Source organism: Delphinapterus leucas, chromosome 6 (assembly GCF_059928025.1).
Source record: "Delphinapterus leucas isolate spDelLeu-1000000601 "Yukka" chromosome 6, BTC_Dleu_Yukka2, whole genome shotgun sequence".
NCBI classification, from domain to species: Eukaryota; Metazoa; Chordata; class Mammalia; order Artiodactyla; family Monodontidae; genus Delphinapterus; species Delphinapterus leucas.
In genome coordinates this window covers 44,846,703-44,873,301 of record NC_143134.1, presented here as the reverse complement: position 1 = coordinate 44,873,301, position 26,599 = coordinate 44,846,703, and the positions used below count along the sequence as shown (strand labels likewise).

Genomic DNA, 26,599 nt, shown 5'->3' with positions numbered 1-26,599 from the left:
CTGCCATTACCATGAAGGACATTAATCCTTATTCTTAGTGTCTAAGCTATATTTGGCGCTGCTGACTATAGACACTTTGAAACACTTTAAAAAGATCTGTTTATTTTAAAAATGCATATTCATTGTAGACGATTAAGATAATACAGTTTTGCTATGCAGAAAGAAATACTCTTAACATCCTGGTATATAGACTTCCAGGCATGTGTAATACACTCTTTCCCCTACTCTATGAAGATTATACTGTTTTGTAACCTGCTTTTTTTACTTAGTAACATGTTGGCCAACATTTCTTGAAACTCTTGACAGCTATGACAATATGCTTTCAGTATTCTTATCTTTTTTTTTAAATAGTGTTTATTTATTTTTACTTGTTGACAGTTTGCTTTGTTTATTTATTTATGGCTGTGTTGGGTCTTCCTTTCTGTGAGAAAGGAAGTTGTGCCACTAGTTGTGGCAAGTGTGGGCCACTCTTCATCGCGGTGCGTGGGCCTCTCACTATCGAGGCCTCTCTTGTTGTGGAGCACAGGCTCCAGACGCGCAGGCTCAGTAATTGTGGCTCACGGGCCCAGTTGCTCCGCGGCATGTGGGATCTTCCCAGACCAGGGCTCGAACCCGTGTCCCCTGCATTGGCAGGCAGATTCTCAACCACTGTGCCACCAGGGAAGCCCAGTATTCTTATCTTGATAGACATATTTTTCTCCACTTATTTCCTGTCAGTGGTTCTCAAGTCATAATCCTTGGTATTTATTCTTCCTCTAAAAATCTCACTTCCTCTGAGAGTAACCATTCTGAGACATCCATGTGTCATCTTTGTGTTGATGGACTTCAGTCAACAAATACTTACTGCGTACCTGCTATGTACTAGGTAACAGGCTAGGTTTGGGTGATTCAGAAATGAACAAGACAGGTGCCGCCCCTGTCCTTGTGGAGCCTTCACTCTGAGGCGGGAAGCAGACATGTAAACAGTCGATTATAAGTACAGTAGTGTGTGGGACTTCCCTGGTGGTCCAGTGGTTAAGACTCTGTGCTACCAATGCAGGGGGCTCGGGTTCAATCCCTGGTCGGGGAACTAGATCATGCATGCCACAAATAAAAGATCCTGCATGCCGCAACTAAGCCCTGGCACAGCCAAATAAATAAATACTGAAAAAAAAAAAAAAAAAGTACAGTAGTGTGGGAAGTACAGAGTACTGAAGGGGATAGAAGGGGCCCTTACCCAGGAAAGGTGTTTCTGGAGGAAGTAGCATAAGTAACATGCTAAAGGACAGTGAGAAGACAGGCAAGTAATGTGGGGAGGGGACAACAGAGGGCATAGCATGTGCACAAATTATCCCAGTGGTGGAGTAGGTGAATGTTTAATGACTGGGAACTACATTCTACCAAAATACTGATTACAAAGCATGTACATCCTAGGCTTTGGGGGCCTCTTCAAGAGTACAAGTTTGTCACCAGAGTCGAAGTATATTCCTCATTTTGAGGGTTCTTAAAAGAATTTGAGTGAATATGTAAGAGTAACCTTTGGTTCCACAGGAATAAAATTCCAGCATCTTTTTCCTGGAGTGAAGAATCCTGAATGGAGGCAATTTCTCAAGAAAAAAAAGATTTGGTTGGTCCACAGCCTGTTGCCTCTTAATTTTTTTTTTTTTTTTTTTGCGGTACGCAGGCCTCTCACTGTTGTGGCCTCTCCCGTTGCGGAGAACAGGCTCCGGGCGCACAGGCTCAGTGGCCATGGCTCACGGGCCCAGCCGCTCTGCGGCATGTGGGATCTTCCTGGACCAGGGCACGAACCCATGTCCCCTGCATCAGCAGACGGACTCTCAACCACTGGGCCACCAGGGAAGCCCCTCTTAATTTTTTTAATGACAGAGCTGTCTAAAACTATGGAGATCATGGGTTGGGAGATATGAGGAGAGTTGAGTAATTAATTACATAAAACAGCCCTGCAAGCAGTCTTGAAACGATGAGCCAAGGGTGCTCCCACCCCCAGGGTTTCTGTGAACTCAGTGCCCTAGCTGTTTGTAGAGGGAAAAGGTCACCTGATCCTCCCAGTTAGTCATAAAATTTTCAGAAACTCCCTAGTTATCTGGTTTCGCATGCTTGTTACCCACTTTGGGAAGTTTATGTTGCAAGTCACACTCAGCTGCTAAAACAAATCCTTTTAGATCATAACAAGCATTATTTTTTTTTTGGCTGCATTGGGCCTTTGTTGCTGCTCGCAGGCTTTCTTTAGTTGCAGCGAGCGGGGTTTATTTACTCTTTGTTGTGGTGCGCAGGCTTTTCACTGCGGTGGCTTGTTGCGGAGCACAGGCTCTAGGCGCGTGGGCTTCAGTAGTTGTGGCACGTGGGCTCTAGAGCGCAGGCTCAGTAGTCATGGCACACGGGGTTAGTTGCTCCGCGGCACGTGGGATCTTCCCGGACCAGGGATTGAACCCATATTCCCTGCATTGGCAGGCAGATTCTTAACCACTGCGCCACCAGGGAAGTCCCATAACAAGCATTTATTAAATAAGGTTCAGGTTTGTTTTCTTTTCAAACTAACCTTTCAGACTTTGAAAAACAGCCAGATTTTTGTTTCAGATAAAAATAGCTTTTTTAAAAACTTGCTCTTTTGAAAGTTCAGAAATGTTTAAGTAGCAAGTTAAAATCCACCCCGAATCCTGCATGGAGATGAGAATCTGGCTACTTCTGTCTCTCCTAGTTACGAAGCAACATCCCTTGTCACCTGGTTGACATCTCTTGCGGATTGCCCTGCAGTGCCACGCTACCGTGTGGGATGCACAGGTGTCAGAGACTCTGTCACAAAGGAGAGTGTCTTGTGGATGAGGTCTGCAAGCAGCCCTGCACCATCTCCAGAGCTGACTGTGGCCACCCATGTATGGCACCTTGCCACCTCAGCTCACCCTGCCCTGTGACTGCTTGCAAAGCCAAGGTGAGTAATCCTGGCCCCTGGTGGGGCACTGACTGTGGTTCTGGGGCTGCTGATGAGTCCAGAACTGCCTACAGTGGCACCTGGGCACACATCCTTACCAGGGGTCTTTGGTTGCAAGGAACTGCAAGTTAAGTTAACAAGAGAAGGGTGGAGTAAATTGTACAGACTTCTATCTGCCAAGCTTGAGATGGTCTTTTAATTCAGAAAGTACCCACTGCCACCTGACCAGTTTCTGTCTCCCTTCGATCAAATTCTCAAGAGAGACTCTGATTGTCCCCTCCATTTATTCAGCAAATACATAAGTGTCTATTTTGTATAAGATGTAATGCTGTGATAGGTGCTGGGGCTCCACCAGTGAACAGTGGACACGTGGTTCCTTTAATTAGAGGGACAGATACTAATTACCTACTCAGATAATTAACTGTGACTGTGGTAATGTCGTGAAGGAGTAGTTACCCCCTTGTAGCGGGTGCCACAAGAACATGTGAGTGAGGGACTTACCTGGTCTGAGGGATTAAGCAAGGTCTCCCCCCCGAGGAGGTGAAAGCAGAGGGATGAAGTGGAGTCGATTAGACCTTGGCTGGTCCTGGGTCAAGTGTCTACCTCTGGTTCAGTGGTAAAAACTTCATTCTAGGCCTGCCCCTTCAGGCAGGATTAAGGACAGAAGTCATTCCCAATAAGGGGCACTGTCGACTGCACACTTCCCTCCTAGCATGTCAACCACCACGTTGTCAGTTTGCATGTGTGGTTAGCTCCTCCATCTTGGAGGGTAGCCACTCACCGTCTCTCTATTCTATGCCGTGGTTTGATTTGAGAGAGGCTTTAAAATTGAAACCTGCCCATTTACATATTTACCGTGGGCTGAAAGTTGCTACATGTTAATCTTATTTCAGATAGAGCTGCAGTGTGAATGTGGACGAAGAAAAGAAATCATGATTTGCTCTGAAGCATCCAGTACTTATCGAAGGTTAGTGCTACTTAAATGTTAACAATTGGTGGGTCTAGGTAAAGGGTATACAGGAGTCTATTGTAGGATCTTTGCAACTTTTAAGGAAGGATTTTTAAATACATTTTCTTGCGTCTAGTTTTTCTGGTTAAAAGAGAAAGTACTGCTTTATGTACCTTACCTTCCCTAACTTTAATTTGTGAAATAACCTTTTTGTTTCTCTCCTCTCCTCCTCCTTCCTGTCTCTCTCCCTTTTGGTCTTATGACACCATGAGATCAGAAGGGAAGATGTCCTGAAGTTGCGTGCATTGCTTCAGCGTTCCACCGCTTGGGGCACAGTCAGGACCAGGTCCTGCGCTCCGGCTGTGGTCTGGGGGGTTCTGACTGTTCTGTGAGTTGTCTTTGCAGCCTCCTGAAATCTTGGGACCTGTGTGGTCATACCGTACAGAAGTGGAGGTGTTTAGGGATGGATGGACGAATAGATGCAGAGATGCACCATGGAGATGGGACTTTAGGAGTATGCAGACATCAGATTGACTGTGTTTGAATACACACTGAGTGCCTGGCATTGGCCCGGATGCTCAAGGGGGTACTGAGGAATGGATTACCTCATTTCCTATGGAGCTGCTTAGCATCTAATTGAGGAGATACCACATAAACGTGTGGACAGTTCATAATAGATGGGCTTCCAAGGCCACACAGGTTGTCGAGTGGTAGATTTGCCTTGAAAGAAGTGTTCTCTGTGCCTGGTATGGGAAGGTTCTTGTGAAACTGCAACACCTTCCTTCCTTTTCTTTTTTTTTTATCTTCTCTTTCTTTTATATACTTCAGAATAGCTGCTATTTCCATGGCCTCCAAAATAACAGACATGCAGCTTGGAGATTCAGTGGAAATCAGCAAGTTAATTACTAAGAAGGAAATTCACCAAGCCAGGTAATTTTTTAGATGTGTAGCTGTGCCTTCTTTCTCCCATTATACTTAATTTCCAAAGGGCAGGAACCATTCATTTGTGTCAGTCTGCAACAGGAAGGCCTTGCACACACAGTAGGTGTTCAACAGACATCTGATATTAAGAGACCACACCCACTCCAATGCAGTGAGTCCTACTTGGGATACAGCTAAGACCAGAGGAAGCTTTTCTGGGCCTCACTGCAGACAGTAGCCAGAGGAAGCAGAGACCTTGACGTGTCTATTCCAGCCCACAGGAGAACAGAGAACAGAGTGGTTTGCTGTGTCGAGAGAGGGAGGTGGGGTTGTTGCGGGGGAGCCGGGAACATTTTGGGGGCTGAACAGCCAGGGGACACTCTGAAGCCTTTCTGAGAACTCCTAGTCTCCCGTAACTCAGAGGCCTGTGCACCTGTCCTTGAGAAGGACCCCATCCAGCCATTATTTTGGCCAGTCTGTTCTGTCTCCAGGTTGACCATCTAAGAACTTATTGCTGAGTAGGAGCTGTGAAACTTGTACCCTGACTTAATTTTTTTTCATTTGCTTCTCAAGGCTGGAGTGTGATGAGGAGTGTTCAGCCTTGGAAAGGAGAAAGTAAGTAGTTTCAACTGCTGTTTATCTAATTGTCCTTGAGCTCTGTGAAATTAGTGGGAGGGAGCAACCCTTCAAGCATTCATTCAGCACCTGCGCTGAGTCTTTTGCTGCTGTTGGGGAGCAGGAGAAATTCAGTCATCAAGAATCGAAGTGTCTGAGGATAAACCAGTTAGGTGATTTCAGCATATTTCTGAAATATGAGCTTGTGTGGTTTCAGGCAAGTATAAACATCACATGCTCCAAAGCATACTAATTCAGAGACTGACAGACTTCCTGATTCCAATGGAGACAAGAGGCTTAAAATTCTTTTAATGAACTGTTATGTTGAAGCATAATATACTTCATATAGATCAGAACTATAGTGATGAGTGAGTCATCACAAAGGGAATACAGTGGTGCAATCGGCACCAAGTTCAAGAGATAGAAAACTACCAGAACCCACTCTTACACTCCACCGAGATATAGCCTCTGTCCTGACTTCTAACAGTTTAGATTATTTTTGTCTGCTTTTGGACTTTATGTAAATGATGAAATCATATTGTTCGTATTATTTTTGTCTGGTTTCTTTCATTACATTTGCGACGTTCATTCCTGTTGTTACATGTAGCAGCATTTTGTTAATTTTCATTTTGGCGTGACATTTTATTGTATTAATTTATCATCATTTATCTATTCTATAGTTTATAGATATGTGTGTTGTTATCAGTGTTGGGCTATTACAAATAATGCTCTTTTAAGAATATCCTTATACTTGCCTTGCTATATATATGTACTCATCTCTGTTGGATATAAACTCAGGAGTAGAATTGCTGATTAATAGGGTATGCATATTTTCAGCTTTAATTGATTCTGCCGAACAGTGTCCAAAATGGTTGTACCAGTTATGCTCCCACGAGCAGGGTCATATTTTCCGTTGCTCTCTGTTTGTGTTAGCCCTTGGAATTGTCAGTCTTTCTCATTTTAATCCATTTTTGTAGATGTATAACTGGATATCATTGAGCTTCTAATTTATATTTATCTGATGACTGGTGAGGTTGAGCACCTTTTCATATGTTTGTTGGCCATTTGGATATCCTCTTTTGTGAAGTACCTATTCAGGTCTTTGCTTATTTTTTTAATTGTATCATCTGTCTTTTTCATATTGATTACTAGGAATTCTGTATATATTTTGGATATGAGTCCTTTGTTTTATATATTGTTTTCCTCACACTCCGTGCCTTCACTTTTCACTCTGTAACTGGTGTCTTGATAAACGGAACTTTCTAATTTTAATGTAGTCCAGTTTATCAGTCTTTTCCTTAGTGAATAGTACTTTTTATGTCTTGCTTAAGAAATATTTGCCTATCCTGAGGTCGTGATGATATTCTGTGTTATTATCTAGGAGCCTTATTTTACCTTGCACGTTTAGATCTACAGTTGACCTGGACCAATTTTTTTTTTTTTCTAAGCATGGTATAAGGAGGGTTCATGATTCCATACAAATATTCATTTGACCAACATCATTTATCAAGAAATCCTTTTCCTAGTGATCTGGGAAAGGTGGCAGTGCCACCTTTGTCTTAAATCAAGTATTCATATTGTGTATGGGTTATTTCTGAGCTCATTCTATTCCATTGCGCTTGTATCACATTATCTTAATTACTGTACCTTTATAACTGGTAGCATGTCTCTTCAAACATGGTCTTTCTCCAAGATTGTCTTGGCTGTTCTTGGCCATTTGCATGTCCATTTAAATTTTAGAAATAGCTTATCAATCTTTGCAAAAAAAAAAGAAAATACTGGGATTTTGATTGAGCTGGTATTTAATTTATAGTTCAGTTTGGAGAGATTTGAGATCTTTATAATATTGAGGCCTCTAATCCATGAGCAAAGTATACCCTTCTATTTAGTCATGTTTTCTCTCAATGATATTGTATAGTTTTCTTTATATAGATTTTGTACATCTTTCAGGAGGTTTTAGTTCCTTGCTATTTGATGTATTTTGATGTTATTATAACTGGTATTTTTTCTTGTATCACTTTTAAAATTTAATTCTCTAATTGCTTGTTGCTGGCATATAGGAATACAGTTGATATTCGTTGACCTGTATTCACAACCTTGCTAAATTCCTTATTTCTTACAGTTTAGCTTCTTTTAGATTTTGCGTGTACACAATCATGTCCTCTTCTAATTTCTTTCTAATTATTAACTTTTATCTTTTTCTTGCCTTATTGCACTGGCTAGGCCTCCAGTACAGTGTTTTTTTGTTTGTTTGTTTGTTAATTAATTGATTTTATTTATTTATTTTTTGGCCGCATTGGGTCTTCATTGCTGCGCGCAGGCTTTCTCTAGTTGCAGTGAGCGGGGGCTACTTTCATTGCGGTGCACGGGCTTCTAATTGTGGTGGCTTCTCTTGTGGAGCATGGGCTCTAAGCATGTGGGCTTCAGTACTTGTGGCACGTGGGCTCAGTACTTGTGGCTCAGGGGCTCTAGAGCGCAGGTTCAGTAGTTGCGGTGCACGGGCTTAGTTGCTCCGTGGCATGTGGGATCTTCCCAGACCAGGGCTCGAACCCGTGTTCCCTGCATTGGCAGGCAGATTCTTAACCACTGTGCCACCAGGGCCGTCCTCCAGTACAGTGTTGAATGAAGGGTGGTGATAATAGGCATTTCTAACTTATCTCCAGTCTCATAGGGAAAGTTTTAAGTATTTCACCACTATGTATGATGTTTGCTGTAAGTTATTTGAATATACTCCTTATCAGATTAAGGGACATTTATTCAATGACTGGCAAACTTTCTTGTTCCAACAAAGATGAAAGGTATAGCTCTGTGAAAATATTAATATTTGGAGAATTTAGCTGAAGAGTATGTGGGCGTTCATTGTGATATTCTTGTAACTTATCTTTCTTTGAAAATTTTTCAAGATAAAAAGTTAAGCAGACACAGACAAATGCAGACAGAGTGCAGTCTTGTTTTACCTAGATGTTTGACCTTCAACAGTTGTTAACAATACCTCTTTAGGTGGCTAAATATATAGAAGATAATATGATTAATAGCACTGCCCAAATTTCCCTTGGTTTGACCCTTATGGTAACTTTGTAATAACTGCTATTCAAAACTCTTGTCCCTTAAGGACTGTAGCATTGTTCTCCACTCCAAAATGTGAACTAAGAGTCCTGAATATTCAGAAATGCTGTGGTGAATACACAGAAGGTCTCAAAAACATGGAAATGCACCTTTGTTTAGTTGAGACAGCATTTCATGGTAGTTAGAGCCAGCCAGAGCTCTAGCTTAGATTGCCCAGATTTGAATCCTAGCTTCACAAATCAATTAGCAATGTGACCATGGGCAAATCACATTATCTCTCCAAGCCTTAATTTTCTTAAATATTTGGGGAAATGGTGACAATAATAGTACCTACCTCCCTGAGTTGTTATGAGGATTATACATTAAAATTAAGGAAGATATACATAAAACTCTTGGCACAAGCCTAAACCATAGTAGATGCTCGGCAAATGTCAGTTATTGATTAGAACTAGCTATTCCTGAAAGCCTTTTGAATTTCTCCTTGATCTTTGAATGATGACATAATGACCCTTTATGTAAGGATTCTTTCTTAAATACTCACAGACCTAAGGAAAAAAAAATGTGAATTGAAAAGGAGAATACCATCTAAACTTGCAAATAGGGACCTCCCTGGTAGTCCTGTGGTTAAGAACCCGCCTTCCAATCCAGGGAACATGGGTTCAATCCCTGGTTGGGGAACTAAGATTCCCACACGCCGTGGGGCAACTAAACCCGCATGCCGCAGCTAGAGAGAAGCCCGCGCACTGCAACTACTGAGCCCGTGTGCTTTGGAGCCCACGCACCACAGCTACTGAGCCCGCGTGCTCTGGAGCCTGTGTGCTGCAACTAGAGAGAAGCCAGCAACGAAGACCCAGCACAGCCAAAATAAAAAATAGATAAATAAAGTTGCAAGTATATGCTCCACTGCAAAAATGAAAAACTGGCTGGCCATATTCATCCCACAGACATGTTTTATTGGTGTTTGTGTTTGAATTAGTGGCCAACTAATCAAAACATTGAAATATCTCCCCCTTAGGAATTCTTAAAAATTTGAAAATTAAACCTTAAAAAATTAGAAAATCTAGCAACAGTAAACCAAATTCTTATGGGCATGAAGCATGTAAGAGACCCCTATCTCTGTGTAAAAGAAAATTGTACTAAGTGCTAAGCTCAATTTTATCTATCTTTAAAAACAAACAAACAAACAAAAAAAACCCCGACATATATACCTGGATGTTGGTGAGGTGCCACGAAACTCACATACTGCTGGTCAAAACAGAAGCAGCACTGTGGAGCCCTTAGACCACGATATCAAGGGTCTGATGTCCATACCATTTAACCCAATTATCCCACACCTTGGAAACATTTTCCAGAAAAATAATCTCAAAAGCTTTTTGTTCAGAGATATTGTGTTACTTATAATATTGAGAAGCTGGAGAACTGTTGAAGAAACCTAAATGGGATATAAAAAAAACTTTTTTAATAAATTTTAAAAAAAATGAAAAAAGAAAAAGAGCAAAACAAGAAAAAACAAACAAAAGAAACCTAAATGGGGACTGTTTAAGTAAATTGGGGGATATATATAATTAGAAGATTATGCAGCTATTAATACAGGGAGTGTGAAAATCAAATAGTAATATGAGAAATGCTAATCACATAATAATAAGGTGAAAAAAGATTCAAAGTTTTATATACACTGATTGCAACTACTTAAAATTACAGAAGAAAAATCTGAAAGGAAATACATTAAAAATAATGCAGAGCTTATGTTGTAAATGCAATTCTTTATTTTCTAAAGTGATATTAACTTTAATATTATCTGTCTATGTATCTGATGTTTAGGTGAAACCTCAAAGGAAGTCATCGCCCATTGACCATCCCCAGTGCTTTCCCTCCCTCAGCCTTCTCTTCACCTAACAACCTAAGTCCCCAGTATCAGCCTACAGCTTGCTCAGAACCATCTAGATCTGTCTTATTTTTTTTGTTCTTTGAAGACAGTTCAATATCTTGTCCCAAGTTGTTCTTATTCTCCTTAATAATTAGGTTTATTGAAATGAGATCATTAATGTATAAAGAATTTAGGACCTGGGGGGCACTCTGTTACTATGAGATAGTTTTCCTCCCCCTCCTTTCATTTACTTACTTCTCTCTCACTTTCAGGCGGTTAGCAGAGGCATTTCATATCAGTGATGATTCTGATCCTTTCAACGTACGTTCTTCAGGGTCAAAATTCAGTGACAGTTTGAAAGAAGATGCTAGGTATGTAAGTTGTTACCTACTTTCTTAATTGTGGCTTACCAGAGTGATCTTTTAAGATGTAGTAACTAATATGCAGTCCTCTGTGATTGAGCCAGTTTATATATCTATAAGGGATTATATGATATTTAATAAAAATCCTTCTCTTGGTCTCTCAAAACTGTCCCATTGAAGAATTGAACTTGGGGAGAAAATGTGTGTGTGTGTGTGTGTGTGTGTGTGTGTGTGTGTGTGTGTTTGGGCCCTGTGGTGGGAGTCGGGGCCCCCCAAGGGCTGGACTAGCCTGAATTGAAGGATCTCTGGTTACATTCCACCTCTGTCTGCCCAGGTCTTAATCACATGGGTGGTCCTCACTTGGGTGGTAAAAAGTCTTATTTTCCTCCAGTCTCCTGGCCTTCTGGTGGCTAGTTCTCCTTCCATCTTCCCTTTTCTCATATTTGATTTCTTACTTTCTCTTCCTTTGTTCCATCACATTCAACCTTCTGTTATCTGACAGTTCCTGACCTCTGCAGGTTTTCTGCCCACATTGTCCACTGCCTGCACTTTACAGGCAGAGGGTGGGTAGAAGGGATTCTCAGAAGATCAGAACAAATGAAATTAACTGTGGTTATTTCTCATTTCAGGAAGGACTTAAAGTTTGTCAGTGACATTGAGAAGGAAATGGAAGCCCTTGTGGAGGCCGTGAATAAGGTTGAAGTCAAAACATCCAGCTGTACATGTCTCTAAGGCCAGCTTGATAAAAAAGTCAAGTCCCAGAAACACTGTCGGTATAAAGTAGTTACAGGAAAAAGTCACAGCTGCCTTGAGGATCCTTATCTTTCCCAAAAGCCCATCCATTATAACATCCATGGAAAGCCTGTCCTGGTTCAGAAAAGATACCTGCAATAATATTAAATGTAAATAAAAATCCTAGCTCTGTGCCTAAGAATGGGTGAAGAAACTCTGGACGAAGGAGATTTCAGTAGGGATACTTAGGAAGACATGCTCGGTCCTCAGATCTCTGAAGGGCTGTTGTATAATGGGACACACTGGTTCTTAGTGCCCCAAAGGCAGGAGAGAAACCGTTGGGCGAGGATGAAAAGTTGAATGGGTAGTGGCACAGACTCCTTCAAGAGAGTGAAGCTGTCCTGGAGGCAACCAGCCCCTCGGTGGCTCCCTCTTCATTCAGGGGCCTGTGGGTGAGGGCAAGGTGGCTACTTTAGCTCCACATCTTGTGAAGATGGGTTTCCTTCCCGCCATCCCCTCATCCCCTTCCTTTCTGTTCCCACTTCCCAGCAGGATACTAACACAGAGGAGAAAATGGGACCATTGTTCCCCTCCTAATTAGGAAGCCTGAGCAAATGTATTTCTGTTCTTGCGTGTCTGTATCTGTACACTCATGATTTTTAGCGTAGAGTGTACTTTTTATAGGAAGTGAGATTTTCTTGTTTATAAGTCTTCAATTTATTTAGTCATTTCTTGGGAACATGACTCACTCCCCAGTTACGGGCCCCACAGGAGGAACCATTGCACTGTCCGTGTAAGTCTCAGCTTACTTGCCCTCTGTTCCTCTAACCCCGGCCTACTGCTACCCTGTGGCTCACAGAGGAGATGAAGGAAGTGCATCAGCCCTCATCCTCCCACAGCCTCGGCTTGCTTAGCAGTCAGTTAAATGCTGTGTGCTGTGGGCCTCCAAAACTCAGCTGTCTCTTTATTGACCCAGGCTGTTCTGGGATGGTGGGAAGGACCTCTGTGGACATATCCTATTTTCGAGATGATTTTTATCAGTCAGTCATCTTTTCCCTCAATACAGGGAAAGAATAGTAAGAAGAGCCACTGCTTCCCTCCCATGAACAGAGACCACCGCCGGATCATCCACGACCTGGCCCAGGTGTATGGCCTGGAGAGCGTGAGCTATGACAGTGAGCCGAAGCGCAACGTCGTGGTCACTGCGGTCAGGTGGGTGAATCTTGCCATTACAGAAGGAACTGCTCGGTGGAGCAAGCTGGATCTGGGAAACAGGGCTGGTCAATATTTGCTTTCCTTACTTCCTTCCTTGGAAGATGAGGTGGAAAGTCTGCCTCTGGGCCAGCCATTCTGACTGATCTAAAGGTCCAAACCAGAAAGTAAAGCCCATGCTTCAGTCCTCAGGCCAGACACACCTAAAGGATACAATCCACGTCAGACCCTGAGGGCCTGGAGTGGGTACCTGCCCGTCACATCTGTCCCTTTTTCCCTTGTGTCCTCCTTGCCTGATGGAAACAGGAAGAATGCTGACCTGTGACTCAAAGCATCCTCTGTACACAGTGTTTGCCATTAGAGGAAACCAAGGCAGTAGTGTGTGCCAGGAGGGGACAGTAGGACCTAAGATCACTGTCAGACCAGGGGGAGTCGGAAGAACCTCCCAACAAAGAAAACTCAAGTGTGAGATGAGAGGAAGCAGGTAGCAGGCCCAGCAGAGGTGGGTGAAAGGGACAAGGGTTAAACAAAGTTGATCATGCCTGAGAGGAGACGGGTCATATCAGAGAGTGCTCCGCAGCGTCACAGTGAAAGTCTCAGACTGCATTTCCAGCTGTCTGCCTCTCTCCACAGACAGTTCTAACTTTTCAATACTTTGTGTTCTTACTTTTATCAGAGGGAAGTCTATATGTCCTCCTACCACGCTGACAGGTGTACTTGAAAAGGAGATACAGTCACGGCCTCCACCACCGATTCCTCATCACAGACATCAGACAGACAAGTAAGGGTTCTTCAGCTGCTTTCCAAAGAGCCCTGTCTGTTCAGAGAAGCCAGCAAGGGCTGAACTGCCCTGAGCTGCACCAGCCATTGGCGGCCTCCTTGGGCCTGGCTTTGGGGTGCTGTGTTCAGATATATAAGGTTTGACTGAGATGTCAAACACATATGTTCATTCCAGAGGGGTCCCAAGTCTGATGTTTGTAATGCCCACTTCCCCTCCAGGGAGCACAGTCACTGGCCATAATTTCCACAGTGTAGGTGGTGACACTGGGAAATGGATTCAGTCTGTCACACCAGATGATTTAGGAACATCATGTGGTCCACAACAGTTACTCTGGAGATGGAAGTGGGATTCTAGCGGGGAGCTGACAGTGAAGGGGGAAACTTTCATGTTTTGTTCTGTCTACTTATATATGGTTTGAAGCATTTTTACAACAAAAACATATGTTTGTGATTTAAGGAGAAAAGAAAACCACATTGGCAAGCAGCAAATCTGGCAGGTGTTTTCTCAGACAGGAGCAGAGAGGGTCTTCATCCCTCCTTCCTTTCCTCTCCCTTCTCAGGAGGGGGCCAGCTGCCCTGCTGTGACAAGGCCACACTGCTGGAAGTTGCTGGGAAACACAGTGGGGTCCCTCCTCCTGTTCTGGCCTTCCACACAGAAGCCTAGGAGTACCTCCTACACAGAACCTCTGGGTAGGGAAGTTTGCAAGGTCACCATGAGTGTCCTAGCCATCTGTGTTCCCCTGGAACTGGACGGGACAACTAGGTGTTGCCCATTGGGCACAGCCTCAGCCAGGAGCACCTGGGGCCGTGTAGCTCCCCAGCACCAGCCCTGCTCTAGCCCTGGAAGCAGGCAGCCTGGACTCCCAGCAGCACAAGCTGTGTTTCCTCATGTTACTCCACAGCTGTGTCCAGTACCACCTGGGGGACGTAAAGTTACGGGCCTGTTTATGACATGCTATCTTCTTTTTTTCCTTTGCTTGCTGTATTTTTTTTTTGTAAGACTTAATTGTGGAAAATTTTTAGAGTAGAGAGAATGGTATTAATATATTAATATAAACCCCTGTGTGCCCATCACCAAATTTCAACAGTTACCAGCTCATGTGGACCCCACTGTCTTATCAAAGCTTCACACATGGTAAATCAGCTGATCCTGAACTTTCCAAGACCTGAATCTGTTTCCCCCAAGCAAGAAAAGATTGATCATTCTGTGTTTGCTTTTCAGGAATCTTGGGAGCGGTAATTTACAGAAAATAGCCAAGGAGCCAGTAATTGACTACTTTGATGTCCAGGACTGAGGCGATCAAGATGCACTTAGAAAAAAGAATGATTAGGTGGGGTGGAGACTCGTTCGCCAGCAGATTAATCACGTTTGTTCCCAACTGCCTGGTGGGCTCAGAGCTCACATACTGTCTTGAACTGATACATCCAAAGCATGAGTGTGTCAGAAATCCCCTTGTCCTCCCTTCTGTCTGTATAAAGTATTTCAGTATGTCTCTCACTGGACGGTCACTAGTGATTCAGTCGTATTTGCAGAGGCTCCTCACACCACCACCGTGATCGCTCTGATGGTTGGGGGAACATGGGGCTTGATTTAGTCAAACCAGAGTTTTAGCCTGAAAATGTCACTTAGTCATGGTCTCAGTTGTCCCAGTTATACATCGTCCTCCTGAAAATGCCTGCAGCATCAGGTGCACCTCGTTTTTTTAATCCGAAGTGATCACTATCTTTGGAAAGACATAGGCTAACTTCTCAATCCAAAATGCCAAACACTGAATTGGTACACCACAGCTGGAATCACACATGTGGTTAAACCCAGCTGTCTTAGCTGAGTCTTTTGTCAAAAATTCTTGTAGGTCTACCTAGCTGAACTTATTTTAGTGGTCCTCAGTACCATCAGTTCCAGACCTAGGAGAAGGGTCAAGTGACTTTACAGAATTCCATCTTCTGGAGTCCGGGGGAGGGCCTCTCATAGCACATCGCTGAGCCTGTGTGGTGACAGACAGGTTAGCCTATCCATTGTGGTGGTGGAGGACATAGAGCAGCTCCTCCTTCTACCAGGTTCACACTGCAGCCTCTGTGTACTGACCAGTGCAGCCCTAACCCCTTCTCTCTGGTTGAGAAAGAGTCTCTGGGACACTTACCTTTCCTCTGTTGCTTTCTCCCAGGCCTGCAGCAGCCGTATTGGCTTTCCCTGTCTCTGAGCTCTGGACCTCTGTTTGAATATTCAAAAAACCATGTGGACAGTCCAGGGCTTATGCCAGCAGCCCACTGGAGGCATTCTTCAGGCTCCTTTTAAGGCAGGTACATCAATAGTTACATTAGTTTGGCTCTCTGCATTGGCACTTCTCCAGCATGGAGGCCAGACTTCCAACAACTTCCTTCTGCTCCAGAGCAAGCCACAAGCCCCAGAGCAACAGAAGGAGAATTGAGAAGTGACATCACAAACCTGGCACTTAATTTTACTAGGAAGAGCAGGGCTGCCCTTTGGTCCTGACCCAGATGATCTGCCTTGAAGGACATGATGTACAGCAATGGGAACAGGTGACTGGAGGGAAGAGACAAAACCACCTCTATCTGAGCCCGTTTAGTAGAGGGTCAGTGGCACCACACCCAACAGGAAGCTCATGAGCATCTGTTACTTCTTTCAAGCAGTGAGTTCAGTGGGTGAACTGTACATTGAGAGCATCTCAAGATCAGCAGGAAGCAGGAGACCTGATCTCAGATTCCAGCTCTGCCACGTAACAGCTTGCTGCTGCTTGGTGGAGTGGAGATGTCACCTAACTCACCAGGGTTGTGAGGATTAAATGAGATAACATACATGGAGGTGCTGCCTGGTCTGTTATAGGTGCTGAAAGTTTATAGTAGCTGGAAAATATATAGGCATCTTCTTTCTACATAATGCCAGCCAAGTGAAAAGTTAGAATGCTAAGCAGGCCACTTCTGGTGAATGCTTGCATCCCTACCCATGCCAGCATGTGCTAGGGCTGTGGGAAATGGACATGGCCTGTTCTTTTAGTTAGTAATCCAGTGGGGGACACATACCTGAACAAATAAAATGAAATTGTTTGGACTGGCACAAATAGGTCATTAGTCTGTTTATTAAAAGCTGAAGGGCTATACCAAGATTTTTTTGTGGCATGCTAGGAACGGATTAGCCCTCATGCTTAGGGGAAGGACCCCTGGATGGGGAACAAAAACAGAAGGAAGCATTTGAGCTGAGTCTTGAGATGGTAGACTGCCATTTGGAGGAGAGAGGCATGCTGAGTAAAGGTAAAAGGCATGAGACAAGCCCAGGGCTGTGGTTTGTGGGAGGTTTGAGGAAGGATTAGTTGTCCAGAGTGGGCAGACAACTGGAGAGACAGTTGTTAAGCTGGAGAGGTAGACAGGGGTCAGTTTGTAGAGAGCCACAGGGAGCCACTGAAGGATCCTAAGCAGAGAGCAGCATGGCTGGATTGATGACCTAGGACAGGAGTTGGCAAAGGTTTTCTGTAAAGGGCCAGATACTTTAGACTTTATGTTGTGGCTACCCAACTCTGCCACCGTCGTGTGAACACAGCCCCAGACAGTACATGAGGGGATGAGCATGACTCTGTTGTAATAACACTTTATAGACACCAAATCAGAATTTCATAGAATTTTTACATGTACCAAAATAATAATTTTATTTTTTCCAACCTTTTAGAAATTTAAAAAAAAAAAAACATTCTTAGCTTGTGGGTTGTTCAAAAACAGGCTAGATTTGGCCATGACCTTAGTTTTCCCACCCTGTTCCTAGAGCTGTTACTCAGGCAGAGTGTGTAAAAGGGATTGGAGGGCTAACTTTGAGGCAAGAGACCCAGCCAAGAGCTGCCAGAGTGATCCAAGTGAGAGGAAGAGGGTGGTGGGAGTTGGTGCTGCAAAGAGGGAAGAGGTTCAGGAGATCCAGGAGGTAGGCTATGCTGCCGGGTTCAGCAGGGAGCTACTCCCCTTGGATCACCAAAGGGACCTCAGACCCCTCAGCGAGGGGAAGCTGTTTCTCATGTGTTTGGTGGATTCTTCACTAAGCAGTGGCCTTAGACAAAATTTTACCTGTCAAAGTAAATTACATTTAGTGTGGGCTAAAGGGAAAGACACCTCCACCACTTACATGGAGGGAGCCAGTGGGCATCAGGACCCTACTTTTGCTCCCTAAGAATCTGGTGGCATCTTCCTACCCCTCCAGCCCCACAGTCTCCTCCAACAGGAGTTTTCTTCATGGGGCCAGAGCTTTCCAGAGGCCAAGTTCTTAACTCTGGCATTCCCTCTGGCTTGTCTAGCAGGGCTGGCTCCTCTCAACAGCAGTACAGTCTGGCGTGTGGTGGAAGGTTGTGTGCGGGAAGGAGATGAAAGCAGCCCTCCTAATTGCAGGGTCTGTGTGAAGCCGCTCTGGATCCTGTCCTGGACAGGGCCTGGCCAGGCCGGGGAAGAGGCCAGGGGAGGGGAAGAAGGAATGTCAGTCTTGTGGGGGAGGTGCAGAGTCTCAAACAGTGGGCCCTGAAGTTTAGGGAGTCCTTCCCATGTGGTGCCGGCCTTGCTTCATGCCTGAGAGCCTGGAGATCTTGTTCTCTAAGGAAAACCTGCCGGTGTGCCTCCTCTTCCAGAACTGGGGAGGGATGGCCAGGCCAGGCCAGAGCTCCTTCCCCTTCACAGACCTGCCTTCTCCATCAGTCCCCTCACTCACACACCTGCCACAGCCATCGGGAAAGTCCTACCTCCCAAACTCCCCACGTGGCCTCAGCACAGGTGTCCCACACCATCTCCCGTGGCCTTTGAGAGCTCACAGATTCCCCAGGGCATTCTCTAAGCCAGACCAACCCCAGTCTAGAAAGGCCCAGCCAGAAGGGACAGGGCTCTAAGGGCTGTGTGTCAGGCCGGAACTGGAATCCAGGCCTTGGGTTTCCCAACCTAGGCCAGGAGGGGCTGCGTCCTCAGGAAAGGGGGAGCTGTCTTCCCCACACAGTTCCCTTGGAGTCCTTCCCAGTGGCTTAGGCTGCCTTCAGCCCCAGGTTTCATGCACACAGCCTCTTGGGAGACCCTGCTGCAGAGAACCCGGCTGAACTGCTGGGACCCCCGATTGGCTGCCTCAGCTTGGTCTGTGCCTGAGCAGTTTGCTTCCAGTGTCCGGGCATTGATTTTCCCACCTGTCAGCTGGGTGATAGTTCCTGCCTCCTGCCCCGAGCCTTTGGGAGGGTAGTGGGTAGGGAGGGTCTCCCAGTGTCATGTGGCATCTCAGCATGGTCAAGCTTCTGGAGCCTGTCCCAGGACTGTCTCTTAGGGCATAGGGAGGGAAGGAACAGAGCAGTCGTGAAGCTGCTCTGGCAAGGGCTGGGACGTTCAGTCACCTGCCCCCTTACCCCCCACCCGCCCCCCGCCTACCCCAAGCCTGCCACATGGGTGAGGGAGTCAGGGGTCTTCACCTACCCACACTTTCCCAAGAATTTTTAATAGAAAAATAGCTTCTAATAGCTTTTGAACACTTTTGATACACCAAGCACTGTGCTCATCTCTTTTACTCCTCAAAGGCCCATAAAGTATGTATCCTTATTTTCCCAATGAGGAAACTGAAGGTTGGAGAAGTTAGATCACTTGCCCAAGACCACTCAGTGAATTGGGGATCTGAAATTCCTACCAGGTCTGACCCCAAAACCTGTGTCCTCCCCACTCCACGGGCAGAGCAGTGGGAGCTCACACAGCTCATCTTGGAGTCGCTAAGACTGCGTGGCCCAGCAGGTCAGGACAAGTGGGAGGGAAGCTTATACCATGTCCCTATGTAGAGAATTCCCCCAGAAGATGAGACCTTTTCCTACGGTGGCCACGAGGGGGCAGTGTGTATCCCCAAACCAGGAGCCTGGGAATGGGGCGAGGGAAGTACTTACACTTTGCCTCAGGGAAGCACTCTTTAAAGCTTTTTAGATGAGTATAACCAATATCTTTTAAGATTATCACCTTTTCATCTCTTTTTTTCATACTGTTTTTTCTCTTCTTATTGATAGACACAGTATAGGCACAGGAGGATAAATATCCCAGGCAGAGGGAGCAGCCGTGGCGAAGGCTCAGTGGTAGAAACATGCCATGCACCTTCAAGGAACAGCAAAGCCACCAGGCCAAAAGGTGAATAAAGGAGAGAGTAGCAGGGGCCTTGAGGTCATTGGAAGGCTTCGGGCAGAGGAGTGAATGATAAGATCTGGCTCATTTTTGGAAAGGATCATCCCAGCTGCTGTATTGAGACTAGACTGTAGGGCTGAGTCAGAGCAAGCGGAGAGGCTGGGAGAGCAGTCAGAAGACCACTGCTGTAATGCTGAGAGGTGGTTGGATTCTAGATAGAATTTGCAGATAACACCTATAGGATTTGCTGGCAGCTGGGATGTGGAGTGTGAGAGGAGCAGAAATGACTTCAAGGTTTTGGGCCTGAGCAATGGGAAGATTGAATTTGCCATTTACTGGGATAGGAGAGAGTGTGGGAGGAGCAGGCTTGCAGGATGAGAATCTGTCCAGTAGGCGGTTGTCTGTGGGAGTCTGAAGCCTGGAGACAGGATTGAGCTGGAGATCTCATTTGGGGAGCTGTTGGCATATAATGGTATTTAAAGGGTGGTGATTTCACCAGCCTTTCAGCAGGCTGGCCATTTTGGGAGGGAGGGTGAAAGAGAAGAGGTCCAAGGATTTTGCCCTGGGCACTCTGTCATCCAGAGGGCAGGGATCTGAGGACAGGGCAGGAATCAGAAATTGCCAGAGCCAGAGCTGGGGCCTGAAGCTGCGGGACTCAGTGATAGGGGGAAGTGCTGTGGAGTGAGGGTCTCTAGGGCTTTCTTCCACATTTCCCAGGAGGGCATGAGCTTCCCTCACTTGCCCTGACCATCTGAACCACCTGAGGGAAGGAACTGGCCCCAAGGCACAGGTCAGTTAAGGCCCCAGAGTGTTCGGGCTCCCGGGGCCCGGGGAGATCATGGGCCTTGGCTGCTTCCTCCTCTTTAGCCGTCTCTAAAACATGGGTGCTCCCCAGGTCTCCATCATTTCTCCCTGGGCACCTCATCCAACTGCAAGCCTTCAGCTACCACCCTGGGCTTCAAAGCTCTTTCTCTATCCCAGGCCCTTGCCTTTCCCACGATGTCCCACAAGTCCCTCTAATTCAGCACATCCAACCTCTAGACTGTCTCCTGTGTCTCCAACCAGTCTCCCCCACCCAGTCTCCCCTGCCCTGGCACTGGGCCTCCGTTAGGAATTTATTTTCGGTCTAATGTCCCCTGACCTGGGGCCAGAGGCCAGGGCATAGGTGGAGGAATGTGGCGGGGCAGTGAGGGCAGGAACACATTCTTACTGGCCCTGGCAGGGCTGTTCCAGGGGCCTGTTGGAACCCTCATCTGAGGAATCCTCTTTATCAGCCAACAAGGGTTTTGTTGGGTCCCTGGAGGACTCAAAGGCTCAGCCCTAGACTTATGACCTTATCTGTGTGCCTGGGCGTACCTGGCTCTGAACCATGTGTCTCATCTCTCAGCCTCTGAGCTCCATCACTCACTCAGTCCCTCAACTGAGCCCAGAGCATCCCCTGCACACACCCTCCAGCACCTCCCCCCACCACCTTGGCTCCTGAACACAGACCCAAGGGGAGACAGTGAACTCTGGTAAACTTGTTCCATCCTAGTGGAATGCTGATGGCAAAACTGAAACCTGAAGCACCTCATTTCTCTGGGCCATGTGACCCCCATTCTGCAGATGAGGAAACTGAGGTCCAGAGAGGTTCAATTAACCTGCCAGAGCTAGGTAGGGGGCACTTGAGTGTTTGGGCTTTTTTGTTTATTTAGAGATTTTGTTTTTGTTTTTTAATGTTTTACTGTTATTTTAACTGTACCTGTATGTTTTATACATACATTTACAGAATATATTTCACAATTTAAAGATCAAACAAAACCTGGCAGAGATCATATCAACAAAGGACTGGAATCCCTACTCTGTAGCCCTTACTGAGCCAGCCTCCCCAGCTCCCAGATTCCTTGGGTGTCAGGTGGGCGTGGCGACGTGAGGACCACGAGACGGTGTAGAGTGATAACAGCACGCACCCTCCCCATGTGCCAGGCGTAACTCATTTCATCATCCCAGCAGCCCTGGGGGGTGGGAGCTATTATTCTCCTGTCCTCCCTAAGGTCATACGGCTAGTGAGTGGCAGAGCAGGTATTTGGATCCGGGCCGAGTGGCCTCATTGTCTGTGCTCTTAGGTGCCACGGTTATGAGCCCTGCAGCACATGGGAGGGTGGGGTCACACCTATTCCCACTCTGGGTTAAGCACAGGGGTGGGTGCAGAGCCAAGCTCAGGCTGCATGGCTCTAAGTGGCCACAGTCTTCTCCCTCTGAGGGTGCCAACACCAAGGTCCAGCCTGAGATGGCTTCTCCCACCTCTTCCAGGGCTGCAAGACCTCATCTGAGGGAGGGACAATGAGACCAGCCAGACCGAGGTGCTGCCTGTGTGTGTCTATCCCTCGGAGGCCCTGAGTGGGAGAGCAGCAGGCTGGACAGGGATTAGGGGCTCTTCCCAAGGCCAGGACCACTGAGCTGAGGACCCAACCTTCATCGGCAAAGCCCTGGAGGGGCTTGGCCTGGGCCTGGGGGGTCATTCTTGTCCCATCCCTGTCCCCATCTCAAACACGGCCTCAGCTGGCATAGGGGCAGGGGACAGTAATGGGATCATGACATGAGGCTTCGAAGTGCTGGAAGAAGTCAGAGCTGGGAGGCTCCCCAGACACCAACAGATTCAAGCCTCATTGTACAGACAGGGAAACTGAGGCCCAGAGAAGGGAAGGGTCCTGTCTGGGTCACACAGCCAGTCCATGCTGGTCTGGGACTAGGAGAGTGGGAGAGGAGCCAGAGCTCCTTTAGCTCACATCCCAGCCTGGCCTCCTGAGCTGCACAAATGTCCCTCCTGAGTCCAGCCAGGGAGTGGTTACAGGAGGGACTGTGTGTGTGAGCAGAACTCAGATCAGGGACCCATTAGGCGCCACGACACCCGCCCCACCTCCTCCCTCCCTCCCTCCCTCCCTCCCTCCCTCCCTCCCTCCCTCCCTCCCTTCCTCTCTCCCTCCCTCCCTCCCTCCCTCCCTTCTTTCCTTCCCTCCTGTAGTGGCACCTCCCTCTCTCCTCCAGAGACCTCCCTCACCTCTGCCCCAAGCCTTGGCCTCACCTCTCCACAGGCTTGGTCTGGGTTCACCCTACCCCCCAACATATACACTCCTCTGGCCTTGTCTTCTTCCACTCCCCCACTCTTTCCATTCCAGGAATGGTCCTTCCAAGCTCGAACCTCAGGTTCCTTGCACTGGCTATTCCCTCAGTGTGGCATGCTCGTCCCCCACATGTCCACATGGCTCACTGCCTCACCCCCTTCAGTTCTTTACTCATTTACCTCCTCAGCCCTCCAGTCTTCACTCCCACACACAATTCCTATCCTCGTTTCCCGCTTTTCCTGCTTAGTGTGTATCACAAACACACCACATGTTTTGCACAGAATGTCAGCTCCGTGAGAACAAGGACATTTTCCATCTTAATTGTGCCTACATCCTCGGCTCTGGAACGGTGTCTGGCACGTTTGTAGGCTGTCAACCTAAGTCTGCCAAGAGAACAAAAGGGGTGTGTGCCCTGTGCACAGAAGTGCTCTGTGACCAGGGTCAGAGTTCATCTGAGCCTGACACTGGGATCAGCGTCTGCAGGAGGTTATGGGCAATGGGCCTAGTATAGATCTGTAGCAGAGCAGTGGACAGTAGGAGGGGTTCTGGACAGACCCCCCCTGGCTGGCCTGCCTCCAAAGCCACCTCCTGGGAACATGAGGATGCCAGAAGGCTGAAATGGTCAGTGGGGCAGAGGAGGGTAGGAACCAGAACCCTGGGGCCTGTATATGCCCCTCCCATCTGTGACTGAGGCCTTAGGGTCACACTGCTCTGGAACACCAGGAATGAGAGTGGCCACCCACCCTGTGTTCACAGGGTCACTGAGGCTGAGAGGGGAAGAGACCCATCCAAGGTCACGGAGGGAGGCAGCTGGCTGGCATTTCCAGCTGTGGGCCCCTCCCTAGCCACTCCCAGCCCTGGTTCCCTGGCTCAGCTTCTCCCACCGTGGGATGTCAGACACACTCAAGTCTCTCCTTCCTCCCTGCACCCCCAGCCCCCTAATCTCAGTGGGTCCCATACCTGTCACTCTTCCCACCACCTGTTTTCATGCTATTGCTATTTCTTCTTCATCTTTTAGAATACATGATACCTACGAATGAATATATATCACAGTTGTATGTTATAAGCACAATCACATAATAAACCCAAAAATTTACCCCAACTCCAGAACTAGGAAATTATTAATAGCTTGCCCCCATGTTCCTCCCCATCTTATCAGCCATCTCTGTCTCCATGGAGGAAGCATCGCTTCTTTTTTTTTTTAAGTAGTTTTATCACATACGTACACCCAAAGAATATATTCCTTTTTGGTTGTTTTTTTTTTTGTTTTTTTTTTTTACTATTTATTTGGTTGTGCCAGGTCTTAGTTGCAGCAGGCGGGCTCCGTAGATGCAGCTCACCAGCTCCTTAGTTGCAGCAAGCATGTGGGATCTAGTTCCCTGAACAGGGATCAAACCCGGGCCCCCTGCATTGGGAGTGCGGAGTCTTATCCACTGCGCCACCAGGGAAGTCCCATTTTTTTGCTTGTTTTTTAATGGTATAAGGTGTCGTACTCCCTCGCTCTTTATGCCTCCAAACTTTCCCCGTGTTGTTGCAGGTAGCTGTTGTGCCTTAGTTTTCACTGATGTATCGTATTGCACTATATGTGACTAGACTGCAATGTATCTGTTCCTCTGTTGATGGACATCTGGGATGTTTCCAGTGTCCCCTGACCACCCAGCTTGTGCCCCTCGTCAACCAAACCTCTTGAGAGGCCCACTCCACCTCACAGCTGACTCTTGGCTGTGCTCCCAGGACCCTGCTCACTGACCCTTCTTTCACCCTTCCTCGGCCCCAGCTATATCCACACAACGACAGTTTCCCCAGTCTCTGCTTCAACTCTCTTCTGAGCTCCAGACCACACAAAAAGCATAATGGTTTATTGAGCACTTACTCTGTGCCAAGCACTATCCTCAGCATTGTACATATTTTATTTCATTGAATATTCACATCAACACAAATGGCAGGTAATATTATTAGACCCATTTTACAAATGAGAAAACCGAGGCCCAGAGAGGCTGAGTAACTTGCCCGAGACTACACACCTTGTTTTTTTGTTTTTTTTTTTGGGGTACGCAGACCTCTCACTGTTGTGGCCTCTCCCGTTGCGGAGCACAGGCTCCGGACACGCAGGCTCAGTGGCCATGGCTTACAGGCCCAGCCACTCCGCGGCATGTGGGATCTTCCCGGACCGGGGCACGAACCTGTGTCCCCTGCATCAGCAGGCGGACTCTCAACCACTGCGCCACCAGGGAAGCCCAAGCCTACACACCTCTTGCCCAAGTCCGATAGGCACCTCAAAGTCAATGTGTCCATGATATAACTTATCATCTTCCTCTTCAAACCAGTTCCTCTCCCACGCCCCACGCTCAGTGGGGACATCTCCAACACCCGGGCCCAAGCCAGAAAACTGGAAGTGAGCCCTGGCCCCTGCCTCTTCCTCACCCACTCCTTCCTCCAGTCCAAGCCCAGGTTCTGCAGGTTTTACCTCCTTGGTATTAGGTGAATCCCTTCTCTCCTCTCCGCCCACCAGCGCTGACCTGTTAGCTGCCCTGCCACTCCTCTGGAGCAGCCTCACACCACACTCCCTTGCAGGCCCCAGTCTCCCTGTTTTCCAGCATCCTGCACACTGCAGCTCAGGTGGGTTTTCTAAACCTCATCTCGCCATGCCCACACTTCCAGAAGAAAGCTCAGCCTCCTCTGCTCGCTGTCTCCTCCTACCTTAAAGTGTGGCAGCCAGCCCCAGGAAGGACACCTCCCCCCCCCATTCTGCTCTGTCTCCTCCTGAGGCTGGCCTACGAGCCCCCTCTTCACCACTTAGCTCCTTCCTTGTGATTGCCTGTCCCCAGTAGGTGCTGCCCCCCTCAAAGGCAGAGACCCAGCCTCATCCTCAGGGCCTGCACCCAGGAGGAGCTCCATGATTGTTGGAAGACTAAATGCACGAGCAGTGACAGGAGCTATGGGTGATGCTGCCTTCCGAGTCCCAGAACACAGATGATTCCACCGGGCCCCGGGGTCAGTGGACTCTGGCTGCCCCACCGCCACCCAACCTCTGCACCTGTCCCCCTGCACCCTACGAGACCATTTCCTGTGCCCTTTGGAAGGATTTTCCTCTCCGCATCTTCCTTTCCAACTCTGGAGCTCCTTCCTGTGGGAGAGCTCTGGCCTAGGAAGAAGGAAGAGGAGCCCAGTCTCTTACCTCCTTTCAGTCTTCATCAGGCATTTTCAAGGGTGGGGGAGACTTTACTCCCATGGGAGAAAAATGGATCCTTGGAAGGGAGAGATTTTTTTAATCTTACTTTTTTTTGTATAAAGCAAAGATATGTGTACAGTACATAAACAGATATACAGTGTATCTGTGGTATTTAAAATACTGTGTGATTAATGAAAAAATGTCTAAAAGGCTCCTGAGGGGGCGATAATGAAAACAAGGTTGAGAACTCTGACCTACACACTTGGGACGTGCCTTGCCTGGTCCGAGAACTGGCCAGAACTGAGGGAGAGTGTAGAGTCCTATCCCAGGGCACTCAAGGTATATCCAGAACTGACCCCCACCTGCTAGCTGGTGTCCCTTCCCCCAGGCTATCCCCTCCTACCCTGTGCCTGAAAGTCCACTGTTCTGTGTCTGGTGTCCTGTGATCTGATCCTGTTCTTACCGAGGCCACAGGTTGTCCCTTCCACTTTCTTCCCCAGGGGCGACCCAGCTCCCGGAGCCAGAAGGAGTCGGAGGCCTCTCAGCTCTATGCTCAGCCTTGGGCTATGGCATAACCCTGGGGCTCCTGGAAGAATCCAGGAGGGAAGCCCAACCACAGGAGGCACCCAGGAACCGGGGGTGCCACTGTGGGACAAGGCTTTCTTTATTGGGATGGGGATGGGGTCAAAAATAGTCTTACTTAGAGGTGCTCTAGGCAGATGGAGTCACTTAAGGGTGGGACAGGACTGAAGGTCTGTTGTCGGGGA

General features: G+C 47.2%; 2 protein-coding genes and 1 non-coding gene across 5 annotated transcripts in view; 2 read left to right on the top strand and 1 right to left on the bottom strand.

The window, feature by feature from the left end:
• Nucleotides 1-24,719, top strand: part of NFX1 (nuclear transcription factor, X-box binding 1) — an 87,895-nt gene extending 63,176 nt beyond the window's left edge. For 2 of the 3 annotated variants that reach the window (XM_089912512.1, XM_022551554.3), the window contains 9 exons: nt 2,699-2,929; nt 3,823-3,896; nt 4,707-4,808; nt 5,373-5,414; nt 10,620-10,718; nt 11,339-11,405; nt 12,508-12,653; nt 13,330-13,434; nt 14,656-14,931. In XM_089912512.1, coding sequence (XP_089768638.1) covers nt 2,699-2,929; nt 3,823-3,896; nt 4,707-4,808; nt 5,373-5,414; nt 10,620-10,718; nt 11,339-11,405; nt 12,508-12,653; nt 13,330-13,434; nt 14,656-14,728 — 939 coding nt within the window. In that variant the 3' untranslated portion in view covers nt 14,729-14,931. Of the gene's footprint in view, nt 1-2,698; nt 2,930-3,822; nt 3,897-4,706; nt 4,809-5,372; nt 5,415-10,619; nt 10,719-11,338; nt 11,406-12,507; nt 12,654-13,329; nt 13,435-14,655; nt 14,932-15,598 lie in introns of those variants that run through there. The other variant, XM_022551553.3, reaches the window with a different exon arrangement.
• The window catches only part of AQP7 (aquaporin 7), an 86,517-nt gene that overhangs the window by 12,267 nt on the left and 47,651 nt on the right, over nt 1-26,599 (bottom strand). Inside the window, 1 exon segment of the mRNA XM_022551556.3 lies at nt 1-26,599. This exon segment is cut by the window's left edge and continues 12,267 nt beyond it. Coding sequence (XP_022407264.1) covers nt 26,562-26,599 — 38 coding nt within the window. The 3' untranslated portion in view covers nt 1-26,561.
• TRNAG-ACC (transfer RNA glycine (anticodon ACC)) lies at nt 997-1,069 on the top strand. The gene has a single exon. It is a non-coding gene; the product is annotated as a tRNA-Gly (tRNA).